This window comes from Aquarana catesbeiana, linkage group LG01, assembly GCF_042186555.1.
Source record: "Aquarana catesbeiana isolate 2022-GZ linkage group LG01, ASM4218655v1, whole genome shotgun sequence".
Taxonomy (NCBI): Eukaryota; Metazoa; Chordata; class Amphibia; order Anura; family Ranidae; genus Aquarana; species Aquarana catesbeiana.
In genome coordinates this window covers 58,061,976-58,077,483 of record NC_133324.1, presented here as the reverse complement: position 1 = coordinate 58,077,483, position 15,508 = coordinate 58,061,976, and the positions used below count along the sequence as shown (strand labels likewise).

Sequence of the window (15,508 nt, the reverse complement as noted above, 5' to 3'; positions counted from 1 at the left end):
TTTTAGTGCCTCATCAGTCCCCCCCCCCCCCATCAGTGCCCATCAGTCCTACCTATCAGTGCCCATCAGCGCTGCATATTAGTGCCGCCTCATCGGTGCCACCTCATCGGTGCCACCCTATCAGTGCTGCATATTGGTGCCACTGTCACATGACATTAAAAAAGTATCGATATCGGCAAGTACTTGGAAAAAAAGTATTGGTACTTGTACTCTTAAAGTGGTATCAGTGCGTCCCTAGATTGCACAGTTCTCGGTCTTAGAACTGGCGGGGGTCAGACTGATGCTGCAGCATGGAGGTGAGTATAATGTTTATTTTCTTAACAACCCCAAACTTCTTTAAGGCTTAACTTTGGTTGGACAGAAGTTCAGAATGTTTAGATAAATCCTGGTTCTTAGCTCTCTACCAGGAGAGCCCATGCAATCATCGTCTGATGTGGGGTAACATTGCTTTCTTGACCTTTGTTGTAGAAATCGCACTGACTTCCTGTGTCACATGAAACCCAATGAGAGAAAAGGATCCTCGTCGGGAAAAGAGTCTGGAAACTGGACACTGGTGGACGAGGGAGGAGAGGAGGTGAGATACATCTACATAGTGCTGGCCGCTCTCGTGCGGTTTTTGATAGATGCATTATTGTGCCTTGGGAAAATATTATTGACAGCAGTAAAGAGACTGCGGGAAGGGAAGGGGGAAGGAAAACTATCAAAACGAGGTACCCCATGCCCCCCCCCAGAATTACATGCCAAGTTAGGCACAGATCTGAAAGAAATACTCAAATAATAATAAAAAAAAAAAGTTTTGGTTTGAGTTGTGTTTTTTATTTTTTAAATTTTAGGGCATATTCAGACATAAACGGACAGCTGCCGCGCAGTAAACCACATTGATTTACTGTCCAGCAGGTGTCCATTCCTGACTGCAGTGAGTATATGGGGTACGTGATTCAGTGCATCACACAGCTCTTTCTTCTTTTTTTTTTTTTTTTTTTTTTTTTTTTTTCTTTAAACAAACTTTATTTGAAGTGCTCACTTCATTTATGTCACTGTACAGCAGCAGGGTGCGTTGTGTTGCGCTCCTGTACAGTGACATGCGATCCTGTCCAGTGCGCTGCGTTAAAATGCGGCATGTCTACATTTGATCGCAGGTCACTGCAGTGCAGCTCTGGGCAGCATTGCAGTGTGAATAGGACCACATAGGACACATTTGTTTTCTGTGTGTCCTAGCCGTACAAGACAAGGAATTGGTCGTACACTGGGACTCCAAATTATCTCGATGTCATATTTATTGTCAAAAAAGGGTCAGACAGGTACAGGCAATGGTAGACGTTTCACAAGCGATAGTTTGCTTGTTCACAACCCAGCAGTAACCGATGCGGTAAAATGCCGTTCACTGTACTAATGTGGGACTTACAAGTCAGCAGCTACAAATGCTGAGTTTTAAAATGAAGATACTTACCAGTCCCCGGGGTCTGCTGTGGGTCCCCGGAGCTGCCATTTTTGGTTATGGGAGCTGACTGTGTTTTCCTGAGGAATCACAGATGGCTTCCCACTGCGCGTGTGTGACATTGCATGGTGTTGAGGGACAGGTCCTACAGCCTCCTGGGATGTGTGGCATGTGCCAGGCAGGCTGGAAGGGGGCATGCCTTAGTACACATTCTCTTCCAGGTGAGAATTTAGGAAGTGGGTACCTGGTAAAGAAAAAAAAAAATCCCTTCACTTCCTGTCCAATATCCAAAAAGGAAGTTGTTGAAAATCCCACTAAAGTGAGGGAATCCCTGGGTGTCACCAGAGCTAGTGTCCCCAAATGGATAATATCCCCACTATTCCTGTTCTGGTGACAAACCAAACATTTTGCAATGCCCTTTTATTTTCACTTTCTGTGATAATGGTAAATGGGAGAAATAGAGAGGGTGACTCCCCCTAAGGAGGGCACAGAGAGCAATAAAAACCTGACCGGGGTTCTCATCCCTCTCCATCCTGTTCAAAACTAAAAAAGTTTTGCCTTTTATGTATACTTTCCAGAGTTCATAATGAATGGTGTATAGAGAGACGCTTTCATTGCCTTTGTCCCCTGTGTCATAGGATGAAGACCCAGAGACCAGCTGGATGTTACTTTCAGAAGAAGACCTTATTTGCCTTTTGGGACAGTTCCCATTTCATGAACTTTTCAAGAATATTCTAGGGTTCAATTCAAGAGGTAAGCTGGTTCTACTTCTAAGCTTGTTTTACTATGTATATTCCATGAGCCTGTTTGTTTCAGCTTTGCTACAAGAACGCTAAATCCAAACGACTGTTTTCGGAGGCAGTGAGGTCAGTGCAGAGCCTGTCAGTATTGCAAACCAACCAACCAATCAGTCAGTACGCAGAACTCAATATACACTAAATTACCAAAAGTATTGGGACACCTGCCTTTACACGCACATGAACTTTAATGGCATCCTGGTCTTAGTCCGTAGGGTTCAATATTGAGTTGGCCCACCCTTTGCAGCTATAACAGCTTCAACTCTTCCGGGAAGGCTGTCCACAAGGTTTATTATTGAACCCTACGGACTAAGACTGCAATGCCATTAAAGTTCATGTGCGTGTAAAGGCAGGCGTCCCAATACTTTTGGTAATATAGTTTATAAAGGGCTCCACCAGTCTCACTGCAGTTTTCTCTGGCACCCAAGCTTTTTTCATTCCTGTCTGCATGCTTTTTGCTGTACAGTAATTGTTTGTTTTGTTTACTTTAAACTTTCTCCCTGATTGGACAGCAAGCCCAATACTAGATCTCCTAGCAAAGGTTTGGCATGGGTGATGTTTGTAAGTCTCTGACTAGCGCACACCTCGTACTGCGACACACAAAATAAACATTACAATAAAATAACATGACAAACAGGTATACAGGAAAGTGATTGCTGTACTGAATGCTATTCGGTCCAAGTATGAGGAATTTCCACTGAGGTTCTCCCACCATTCTATTGCTAAGTTTTATTTGAAAAGTGCCAAACAGCAGTCCATGTCCCTTTATTTAAAGTGATTCTAAAGGCAGAATTTATCTTAATGCATTCTATGCATTTAGATAAACGTTCTGTGTGCAGCAGCCCCCCTAATACTTAGCTGAGCCCGATCTTCCCCCCAGTGATGTGCACGAGTGCCTGGGCCGTCCAGGACACTCCTTCCTTATTGGCTGAGACACAGCAGTTGCGCCATTGGCTCCCGTTGCTGTCCATCCAAGTCAGCCAATCAGGAGAAAGAGGGGGCAGGGCTGAACCGGGGCTCCATGTCTGAATGGACACACAGAGCTGCAGCTCGGCTCGGGTGCCCCCATGGCAAGCTGCTTGTTGAGGGGGCACCCAACAGGATGGAGGGGCCAGGAGAGCCAAAGAGGGACCTGAGAAGAGGAGGATCCGGGCTGCTCTGTTATTTTTAAAGAAAAAAAAAAGAGAGACTTTACAATCACTTTTTAACCACTTCAGCCCCAGAAGATTACGGCATTGCGTCCCTTTAGCTGACAATTGCGCGGTTGTGCGACGCTATACACAAACAAAATTGACGTCCTTTTTTCCCCACAAATAGAGCTTTTTTTTAGTGGTATTTGATCACCTCTGTGACTTTTGTTTTTGCGCTATAAACAAAAAAAAGAGTGCCAATTTAAAAAAAAAAAAACACAATTTTGTATTTTTTGCTATAATAAATATCCCCAAAAAATATATAAAAAAACAAATTTTTTTTTCTCAGTTTAGGCCGATACGTATTCGTCTACATATTTTTGGTAAAAAAAAATCGCAGTGTATAATGATTGGTTTGCGCAAAAGTTATAGCGTCTACAAAATAGGGGATAGATTTATGGCATTTTTATTATACTTTTTTTTTTTTTTTTTTTACTAGTAATGGCGGCGATCTGCGATTTTTATTGGGACTGTGATATTATGGCGGACACATCGGACACTTTTAAAACTATTTTGCGACCATTGTCATTTATACAGCAATCAGAGCTACAAATAGCCACTGATTACTGTATAAATGACACTGGCAAGGAAGGGGTTAAATACTAGGGGTCAATCAAGGGGTTAAGTGTGTCCTAGGGAGGTGTTTTCTAACTGTAGGGGATGGGCTCACTACAACATTACAGAGATCACTGCTCTCGGTGGCAGGGAGCAGTAGATCTCTGTCATGTTGCTAGGCAGAACAGGGAAATGCCTTGTTTACATACAGTAGGCATCTCCCTGTTCTGCTGCTCCTCACCGCAATCGTGGGCCGCCAGCGGTCATCGAGTTAGCGGGGCACGCTTCCAGTGGGCGCGTGCCCGATAGGCGGCAAATTTGAAGGGACATACAGGTACGCCCATTTGCCTGCCAGGGCCATTCTGCCGACATACATCTGTGTGCGGCGGTCGGCAAGTGGTTAAAGTGATTGTAAAGGCTGAAGGTTTTTTGCATTCAGCAGGGACCGGCTGAGATTCAAACCATGTATGGGCAGCCTGATCGATCCACTTGGGTACAACTAACCTGTCGGATTTTTCATGCGATTATTGCCAGTGGCTATAGCCACTAACAATGATTGTTGTGTTCTCCCGGCAGGGACAGCTTTCCGCACCCCCCACCCTCCATGCCAGGAGCACACAATAGCTCTGCGGAAGGGATTCCCCAAAAAAATCGAGCAATTATTATTTTTTTCCTGCAACCTGTGAAAAATCGCTCCATCCATGGCCGGCTTTACTGGTATTAATGAATCAATGAAAGACCATCCATAACTCCATACTCTTAAATCAGTCCAGATTTATTGTATCTCCATAAAAGATGAGCAAGGCCATTATGGCCGAAACGCGTTAACATCTGCTGCACACACTCATCTTTTATGGAGATACAATAAATCTGGACTTATTTGGGCCCATGTATGGAGTTGTGGATTGTCTTTCATCCATTCATTATATTGGTAGCTGGACAACTCCACATCTTGCACCTGGCAGCTCAGGAGGATTCTCATTATTCTGGGGTAGTAGCACCTTTCTCTGTTAGTGGTATTAATGATATTTTTTCATTTGACCTTTTTTTTTTTTTTTTTTTTATCTCATTTGTTCCCTAGGGGAATATTGCCCTGAAAAAACCACACCACAAGAAATGATGAAAATCTTTGCCTTTGCTAACTCCTTAGTTGAGCTTCTGGCACTGGGCTTGGAAACCTTTAACAGGGCGCGATACCGTCAGTTTGTGAAAAGAATCGGACGCATTCTCAGGTAATCAGCGTCGCTTTGTGTCTTTGAGTCTTCTGAATGTCAGAAACAATTTACCAAAAACACATTAAGGGGCGGTTCACACTGCTGCGGTGCGGGAACCCTGCGAATCCACTGCGGGTTTCCCGCATCGCATGTTTTCCGGCGGCACTTAAAGCGGGGTTCCCGCGACCATTCCTTTTTTTTTGTAGTCATTCAGACACTTGTACAATCATAAAGCGATACTCACTGTTTTGTTTTTTTTTTTTTTTTTATACTGCTGCTGTCCGTTTTCGTTTTCAAGAAATATTTATAAAAATCGACCCTGGCCATTCCCATCTTGCTTGAGGGCATGTGAAGCCCACAAGCATTGATTTCTGGGATCCGGTTAATGCTGAGCTCCCAGCATTCATCGCTATTTCCCGTGCATGCTCAGTGTTTACGGCGAGCGGCGCCGTAAACTTCAGGGTCGTCATCGAAAGTTCCCGCCCCGTTGTGGTGGCAACCAAATGAATACAAAAAAAAAAAAATAGCAAAGCTTAGTAGGAGAGAGATTTCCTCTTTCGAAATCCCGCAAGAACTCGCCCTCCGCAATGACTCCTGATAATAATGACACAAGTTCCTAAAAAAGTGCGGCTCACAGGAAATGACGTAATACCCGCAGAATACCCGCCCATATCCGCAGTGGACTCATACAGGAAGCAGAGAAGGACATGGCAAAAACACAAGTACAAAAGAAAAAAAAAAAATATGTCCGTTTATTGGTGAATACATTCCTGGCATGTGATTGAGCAAAAGATGTAAAATAGGGTGCAGCTCCGCTTTAACACTGCCCTATGCAATCTGCTGGGAGTGTTGGGTAAAAGTTAATGAAGCACCCAAATCGCAGTGCGATCTGCCAAACTTGGACAGGAATTGGATGGCATGGGTGTGAACGCCCATGCCATCCGATTCCGCTGTGGACAAAAAAAAAAAAAAGCGCCCTGTGCAAGTTTGATGCGAATTCAGCCATACGATCTTTGTGTCTGAAATCGCATTGCACAGAGATCGCATGTGATTTTCACTGCAGTGCGATCCCTGACATCACATCACATCCGATCCCTGACATCGCGCCAGTGTGAACCGGCCCTAATATGGAATTTCTGTTGTGGACGATCCTAAGGTCCTTTTCAAACCACACCAGGCTGCAGCTCACGTGTTTTTGTGTTGAGGTGCATTTCAGCAGGCTGCACTAGGCAGCCCTATTGAAAATGAATGGGCTGCCACTAGAGCGGCACGATTTAATCGTTAAGAATTGAAATGGCAATTTTTTCCCCTTCCCGATCTTCAAAACAGCATATCACGATTCTTTCTAACAAGTGCAGAGAGTTCTCACAGCTGGAAAAAAAAAAATCCAGGGAGGCCTGCTAAGTTTTATTACAACAGGTGAATAAGTAGAAACAAAGTGTCTTTTTGTTCTTTTATCAAAGGAAAGAACTCCAACGTGTAAATGAGGCAAGTTTAACCATTTAGAGTGGTTGTAACCACTTTAACACGTAAGCCTAAATTAAGGCTTACCTGTAGGTGCAAGAAATATCTCCCAAACCTAAAAGGTTTAGGAGATATTTGCAGAAATAGCAGCACCGATGTCTATGGCGTACATCGGGCGCTGGCGCACTGAGCGTGCCATTTCTAACGGCGATCATGCGTGCATGCGCAGGAGTGACGTCATCGCTGCTCCGACCAGTCACAGCGCCGGAGCAGCGATATCCGGAAGACATGCCGGGTCAACATGTCAGCGATGGAGGAGGTGCACGAGGGTCACTTCGGGGGCTTCAATCTCAGGTAAGTAATTCATAATGAGCTAGTATGCATACTAGCTCATTATGCCTTTGCCCTGCAGGGTAAGAGAGGGTTTACTTCCTCTTTAAAGACCAAACTTTTTCTGACATTTGTTGCTTACAAGTAAAAATCATTATTTTCTGCTAGAAAACTACTTGGAGCACCCAATCATGATATCTATTTTTTTTTTTTTTTTCTTTTTTAGCAGAGACCCTAGAGAATAAAATGGTGGTTGTTGCAATTTTTTATGTCACACCGTATTTGCGCAGCGGTTTTTCAAACGCAATTTAAAAAAAAAAAAAAATACACTTTAATTAAAAAGAAAAACTAAACAGTAAAGTTAGCCCAATTTTTTTTGTATAATGTGAAAGAAGATGTTACACTGTGACAATCGTGATCTTTATTCTAAGCAAAAAAAAATCGTGATTCTCATTTTAGTCAGAATTGTGCAGCTCTAGCTTAACACACACAAAAAAAAAAATCACATAGCCCCTAAAGTAATGAGATGTTTGGGCAACGCTGCCTGAATCCCAGTGCTATGGTATTGTATAGTAAAGACTGGTACCTCGCCAGTAATATGAAGTGGCATGAGAGGGGCACAAATTTTCCAATCTAATGGGAAAATATTAACGATTCAATTTTTTATTTTTTTAATTAAGTTAATGCTTTACATTTGAAATGATTCTGCAGGATGACGCTGTGCTATATCAGTGACCACTGGGCTCTGTACTTGAGAAGTAACTGTGACAAGGAGCAGACATCTGAGCTGTATTCACTGGGGAAGCTTCAAGCCGTGTATGATGAGCTCTTCCTGACTACGGTTCTTCATGTGCTGAAGGCTAAGAGGTATGAAAGCCGGGACACTGGGCAACCCCTGATATTTTGTAACATTCCATATTAAACTTTCGACTGCCAAAGATTTGTACTAAATGCCCTGCCAATCGAAGAGATAAAGCAAACCAAACTTGCAGGAAATCCATCACCCTCTTTTTCTGTGTATTATTTTTTTAAATTTTGTTTTTTAAGTATGCAGTATTTTACTGTAGGGCCTGACCTCCCTCACTGATAAAGTGGTTGTAAACCTGGAAAGTGAAATACACATAGAACAATAAATCTAATAAAGATCAAGGGCACAAATATTTAGTGCATAGTATGGCTGATAGAACAACAGCCTGTTATTTGTAATCCTGCTGTACTAATTAAAAAAAACCTGACACCATGAAGAAAATGGTGACACTCCTCCCCTTCTCCTTTGATTGGCACCATGGGGGTTATTTACTAAAGGCAAATCCAAGTGCCCTTGGAAGTGCAGCCGCTGTAGATCTATGGGGGACATGCAAGGACAATAAAATACAGCATTTTTGCTTGCACATGGTTGGATGATTAAAATCAGCAGAGCTTCCCCTCGTTTCAGAGCTTCCCCTCGTTTCAGAGCTTCCCCTCGTTTCAGAGCTTCCCCTCGTTTCAGAGCTTCCCCTCGTTTCAGAGCTTCCCCTCATTTCAGAGAGAGACGTTGTGGGGGGAGAGAGACGTTGTGGGGGGAGAGAGACGTCGGGGGGAGAGGGAGACGTCGGGGGGGGGGGGAGACGTCGGGGGGAGAGGGAGACGTCGGGGGGAGAGGGAGACGTCGGGGGGGAGGGAGACGTCGGGGGGAGAGGGAGACGTCGGGGGGAGAGGGAGACGTCGGGGGGAGAGGGAGACGTCGGGGGGAGAGGGAGACGTCGGGGAGAGAGGGAGAGGTCAGAGAGAGAGAGACGTCGGGGAGAGAGAGACGGGGGGGGGGGGGGAGACGTCGGGGGGAGAGGGAGACGTCGGGGGGAGAGGGAGACGTCGGGGGGAGAGGGAGACGTCGGGGGGGGAGAGGGAGACGTCGGGGAGAGAGAGACGTCGGGGAGAGAGAGACGTCGGGGGGGGGGGGGAGACGTCGGGGGGAGAGGGAGACGTCGGGGGGGAGAGGGAGACGTCGGGGGGGAGGGAGACGTCGGGGGGAGAGGGAGACGTCGGGGAGAGAGGGAGAGGTCAGAGAGAGAGAGACGTCGGGGAGAGAGACGTCGGTCAGAGAGAGACGTCGGTCAGAGAGAGACGTCGGTCAGAGAGAGACGTCGGTCAGAGAGAGACGTCGGTCAGAGAGAGAGAGACGTCGGGGAGAGAGGGGCGTCGGGGGGGGGGGGGGGGAGACGTCGGGGGGAGAGGGAGACGTCGGGGGGAGAGGGAGACGTCGGGGAGAGAGGGAGAGGTCAGAGAGAGAGAGACGTCGGGGAGAGAGACGTCGGTCAGAGAGAGACGTCGGTCAGAGAGAGACGTCGGTCAGAGAGAGACGTCGGTCAGAGAGAGAGACGTCGGGGAGAGAGGGGCGTCGCAGAGGGGGGAAGAGACGGAGAGGGGGAGAGACGGAGAGGGGCGTCGTGTCAGAGAGAGAGACGTTGTGTATAGGTGGGAAGGGAGTAGCGGGATATTGGGTCTCCACACCCCCCAAGCTTTGGTGCTATGCCACGCCCGCAGATTGGCAGATTTCTGAGAACTACAACTAAATGAGGATGACTTTTTGAAAGGTACGCACAAGGTGAATTAGGATATAACAACATTATATACTAAATGATGCAACAGAATGGTGTTTTGGGTGTACAACCACTTTAATGCAAAAATGTTTTTAATGATGTTGAATGTGGGGGGGGGGGGTGGCGGGGGGAGCCAGGAAGGAATGCAAGAAATGATTGGCACACTGAAGTTACACCCGGACAGTGAGACATCATAGTATATTCAGTGTATAAATAATGGCCTTGTGATTTGTTCTGTCTTCTCTCTTGCTCTGCAGGTTGGGAATTTGGCTCTTCATGTCTGAGATGCCTTATGGGACTTTGTCCAACAGCATGCTTTGGAAGCTCTTCTACCTCATGCACCATGCGGAGAGCGAGAATGTGGAGAGCCTGTACTCTGTGGTTGACGCAGCCACATGCAAGTCTTCTCTCAGCGGTATTTCTCCTTTTCTTTGCTTTATTACTCTCCTTTTTTATTATTTTTACTGGGCTTTTTATTCTTTAAGCATCTAAAAAAAATATATACAAGAAAAACACACCTTTTAGAGACTAACATAATACATGTCCAATACAGTAACAGCAGTACATAGTTCACACAGTGAAAAAAAAAGTCACATGGTAAATCAAAGTGTATATAGTCTAAGGCAGTGGCGGTCAACTTTCTTGATATGGGCGGGCCTCAACTGCGTTCACCGAAGGGCCGCAGATTAAATTCAGTGAATATTCATTATCAGAGATGGCAGGCAACCAACAGGACTCTGCACATGATAGAAGAGATGGCCAGAGACTGCGGACATAATACAGGAGATGGTCAGAGATTGCAGACCTGATACAAGCATTGGTCAGGGACTATAGACATGCTGCAGGAGACTGGGAGACTGTCATTGACTGTGAACATTCTATAGGAGTCATTTGAGACGGGACATGCTTCAGGTGATATTTTTAGATTGGAGACCTATATATTACATGAGGCTGCTCTAAATCACTATTATAAGTAGGGTTGCACCCATACCAGCATCAGTGCCAATACTAAGTATTTGCACGAGCTCCGATACTTTTGAATGAAAATGAATGGGCTCAAATCGCACTGCAAAGAATTGCATGTGATTTGAACAGAAATGCGGTGCTTTTCCTGTCCGAATCGCATGCGGTTTCCCGCTCTGCTCCTGTGACTTCATAGTGACTTCAGTCTGGGTTCACACAGGAGCGATGTAGGAAACCGCATGTGATTCGGACAGGAATCACACCGCATTCTTGTTCAAATCACATGCATTTTGTATGGGCTCAAACCACACCGCACGGTATTGGTCATTGGTATCAGCGAGTACTTGAGCACAACTATCGCTGCATCCCTAATTATAACCTTGCAATAGGGGAACACAGATTAGTGGCTGCACAAAAATATCAAAAGGGCCACATGTTGGGCACCAGGGGTCTAAAGAGTTGTGGTACAATACCCCAGCCTGTTTAGTTGATAAGGGGAGACTGGGTCCATAGGCTCCAAATCCTATCAAAGCTTTTAGGGGGTCCCCTAATGGTATTTTGTTTTATATCTCTATGTACGTGGGCCAGGCCAAACCAGAGATCAGAGCTTGTAGATGGCCACAGGCTCGTCTCTCACTGTGAACCATGGGTTCTGAGAGGTCTCCCAGTCTTCTCTTACACCTGAATGACTTTGCTTTAAGGTAGTGTCCAAAACTTACCCGCCTCCTCTTTTCTCCCACATTCCTATTGGACAGTGAAGCTGCCCATCTTAACGATAGGGCAGTGTGTATGGGAGTCGGGAAGCAGTGGTTAAGCTTGGGACACTACCACAAAGTACCTGAACTTTATATCTTGCTGCTTTTTTCTTTTCTTTTTTTCTTTTGGAATGTCAGAGAGTTGCATTCTGTGCATTAAAGTAAAAAAAAACCTGTGTGCTGTCCCCCCCCCACTGTCCCCCTCTCCTAATACTCGCCTGAGCCTGATCTCGATCCAGCAATGTGCATGGGAGCTTAAAATGTCCCGTGTCTCTCTCTCTCCTTATTGACTGAGATGGCAGTGGGAGCCATTGGCTGTCAACCACAGCCAGTGGGCCAATGAGGAGAGAGCGGGGGATGGGGCCGAGCCGTGGCTCTGTGTCCTTTGGAGAGCTGGCCGGGGGACCTGAAAAAAGGAGGATTGTGGTTGCTCTGTGCAAAACTATTACACAGAGCAGGTACTGTAAGTATGACATGTTTGGTATTTTTTTTTTAAGAACCTTTAATATCACATTAGAGTACAACTAAACACACAACTTTTTTTTTTCCCATCTTGGATAGAGTGAGGAAGGGTGATCACCCCTGTCAGATTTTTTTTTTTTTTTTTGCTCTCTGTGTTTCATTGGGGAGATTTCCTTCCCTTACCTGTCCCATGGCCAAAACAATAAATGAGGAAAATCCGGGGAGGTGTCGCCAGGGTCACAAGAACTAGTGTCCCCATTAGAAGATTGCCCCTTTATTTCACCTGTTCTGTGGTCAGCCGAAAATTTGGGATTTTCTTCTACATTCACTTTCATTGATAATCAAAAAGAGGACAGATAGGGTGACTCTCCCTTACGGGGATGCAGATAGAAATAAAAACTGACAGGCGTTACAATCCCTCTCCACTCTATCCAAAATAATAATAATAATAATAAAAAAAAAAAAAAAAAGGTGTGCATTTTAGTTATACTTTAAACCATTGGCCCCTCATCCCCCTTCATCCTGCTGTTTGCAGGATCGGTAGAGACGGTGGCTAAGTGGTTAGCACTTCCACCTGGCAGCACTAGGGTCGTCCGTTCGAATCCCAACCATGATACTACCTGCCTGGAGTTTGCATGTTCTCCTTGTGCTTGCTAGGGTTTTCTCAGAGTACTCCTGTTTCCTCTCACACTCCAAAGACCTGCTGGTAGGTTCATTAGCTTCTGTCTAAATTGGCCCCAGTATGTGTTGAATGTGAGTTAGGGACTTTAGATTGTAAGCTCCTTGAGGGCAGGGACTGATGTGAATGTACAATGTATATGTAAAGTGCTGTGCTATATACAGTATCTAACAAAAGTGAGTACACGCCTCACATTTTTTGTAAATATTTTATTCTATCTTTTCATGTGACAACACTGAAGAAATGACACATTGCTACAATGTAAAGTAGTGAGTGTACAGCTTGTATAACAGTGTAAATTTGCTGTCCCCTCAAAATAACTCAACACACAGCCATTAATGTCTAAACCGCTGGAAACAAAAGTGAGTACACCCCTAAGTGAAAATGTCCAAATTGGCCCAATTAGCCATTTTCCCTCCCCGGTGTCATGTGACTAGTTAGTGTTACAAGGTCTCAGGTGTGAATGGGGAGCAGGTGTGTTAAATTTGGTGTTATCGCTCTCACTCTTTCATACTGGTCACTGGAAGTTTAACAACTCTCTAAAGGATCTGAAAAAAAGAATTGTTGCTCTACATAAAGATGGCCTAGGCTATAAGAAGATTGCCAAGACCCTGAAACTGAGCTGCAGCATGGTGGCCAAGACCATACAGTGGCTTAACAGGACAGGTTCCACTCAGAACAGGCCTCGCCATGTTCGACCAAAGAAGTTGAGTGCACGTGCTCAGCGTCATATCCAGAGGTTGTCTTTGGGAAATAGACATTTGAGTGATGCCAGCATTGCTGCAGAGGTTGAAGGGGTGGGGGGTCAGCCTGTCAGTGCTCAGACCATACGCCACACACTGCATCAAATTGGTCTGCATGGCTGTCGTCCCAGAAGGAAGCCTCTTCTAAAGATGATGCACAAGAAAAAAAAGATAACATTTTGCTGAAGACAAGCAGACTAAGGACATGGACGACCACTGCCTTGCTAAAGAAGCTGAGGCTAAAGGTGATGGACTGGCCAAGCATGTCTCCAGACCTAAACCCTATTGAGCATCTGTGGGGGATCCTCAAACGGAAGGTGGAGAAGCACAAGATCTCTAACATCCACCAGCTCTATGATATCATCATGGAGGAGTGGAAGAGGACTCCAGTTACAACCTGTAAAGCTCTGGTGAACTCCATGCCCAAGAGGGTTAAGGCAGTGTTGGAAAATAATGGTGGCCACACAAAATATTGACACTTTGGGCCCAATTTGGACATTTTCACTTAGGGGTGTACTCACTTTTGTTGCCAGCGGTTTAGACATTAATGGCTGTGTATTGAGTTATTTTGAGGGGACAGCAAATTTACACTGTTATACAAGCTGTACACTCACTACTTTACATTGTAGCAAAGTGTCATTTCTTCAGTGTTGTCACATGAAAAGATAATAAAATATTTACAAAAATGTGAGGGGTGTACTCACATTTGTGTGATACTGTAAGTACCTGTAATAAAAATAAATAATAAATAAACATTACAGTAATGTGCCCCCTAGTGGCTGCTCCAGGCCCTTCAACCTGTGTGCCTGCTCAGTGCACTTTCCTTGCCACAGCTGAGCTGTGAATAGCGGCTGCTCCAGGTCATTCGAACTATGTTTTTTTTTTTTTTTCTTGTGTAGCTGAGCTCAGCTGGAGAAGGAATGAGTGCACTGCGCAAGTGTGCAGCTTGAATGGCACATTATTGTAATGTTCAGCCCGTCATGCAAGTCACATGATGGAGGGTGAGTAAGGGGCCAGTGGGTTTTGTGGAGAAGTACGAGGCCCAGATCTAACCTTGACTTTTATTGCAAAATGTGTTTTAAGTTTTACCTGCATCTGCCTTCCTCCAATTGCAGTCCCTGCTCTGCCTCCACTCTAACCTTTATATACTACCTAAATACATGTCATACCCCGTCCCAGTTCCTGATTTGTCAGGCTGCCTGAGTTGAACTCTATGGAGTTTTCTTATGGATGCCATAAGGAGGACTCAGGTTGGCCTTGTGCACAGCTTAGGATACAATGATGGGTTCAGTGTGCAGACAGAGAGCCCCCTTCCCCAGTTCATCCTATCATTGATGCCACTGGCTAAAGGAAGCCTGCTACATTTGAGTTGCGGGTTCTGCACTCTGTCCAGTGGCGGGGCGCACGGACACCACCCCCTTTCTCCAGCCACCTCCTCTCACCAATAGATAGATTCATGCATTGCATGAATCTATCTATGGCCGCTGCTGCCACCCCATATTCAGGCGCCCGACGCCTTTTCGGGCGCAGGGCGCCTGAATAGTGGGTGGCAATTGAATAGGGGGAGGAATTGAATCCTAACACTAAACCGCCCCTCTGCCAATCAGGTGCTTGGATCTGTTACCCATCGCCTGATTGGCTGAAACGCCAGGCGCTGTGATTGGACGCCAGGCGTCCAATCATAGCAGAGGACGGTAAGAGAGGAACGGGAGAAGACATCAAGGAGCTGTCCCACCGAGACAGGTAAGTGCACACTGGGGCACACTGGCAGCATTTAATATGGCACAGTGGCTGCGTTTGATGGGGCACAGTGGGAGCAACTGATGGGCACAGTGGCAATTGATGGTGTGCAATTGATAGGCACAGTGGCTTCATTTTATGGGGCACGGTGGCTGCGTTTGATGGCACGGTGGCTGCGTTTGATGGCACGGTGGCTGCGTTTGATGGCACGGTGGCTGCGTTTGATGGCACGGTGGCTGCGTTTGATGGCACAGTGGCTGCGTTTGATGGACACATTGGCTGCGATTGGGGTTTTTTTCAGTTTGTTTGCACCCCCCCAAAAAATTTTGAGCACCAGCCACCACTGACACTGTCATGTCCATTTTGATGGGGTTCCCCGGATTTTTGCATTTCGGAGAATGCAGCAGAAAAAGCAAGAGGGTTCTAGGAAGTTGATAGGCACAGGGCAGCTGGTATGGGGTTTGTCAGTGCCAAGTTATTTAAAAAATACAAGCATACAGCGGATGACTTGGCCCACCTGGCTGCACATTTTATAATCTTGCCCATTAAACTCTGAAGACTGTTTTAATTTCTCAATAATTCATATGTTTTATTTTACT

At 45.6% G+C, this 15,508-nt stretch overlaps 1 protein-coding gene across 1 annotated transcript in view; it reads left to right on the top strand.

Moving 5' to 3' along the window:
- EPG5 (ectopic P-granules 5 autophagy tethering factor) overlaps positions 1-15,508 on the top strand; it is a 194,787-nt gene that overhangs the window by 37,246 nt on the left and 142,033 nt on the right. The window contains exons 7-11 of the mRNA XM_073629339.1: positions 469-574; positions 2,077-2,191; positions 5,062-5,212; positions 7,700-7,855; positions 9,825-9,982. Of these exons, the coding sequence (XP_073485440.1) occupies positions 469-574; positions 2,077-2,191; positions 5,062-5,212; positions 7,700-7,855; positions 9,825-9,982 (686 nt within the window). The remainder of the gene's footprint in view (positions 1-468; positions 575-2,076; positions 2,192-5,061; positions 5,213-7,699; positions 7,856-9,824; positions 9,983-15,508) is intronic.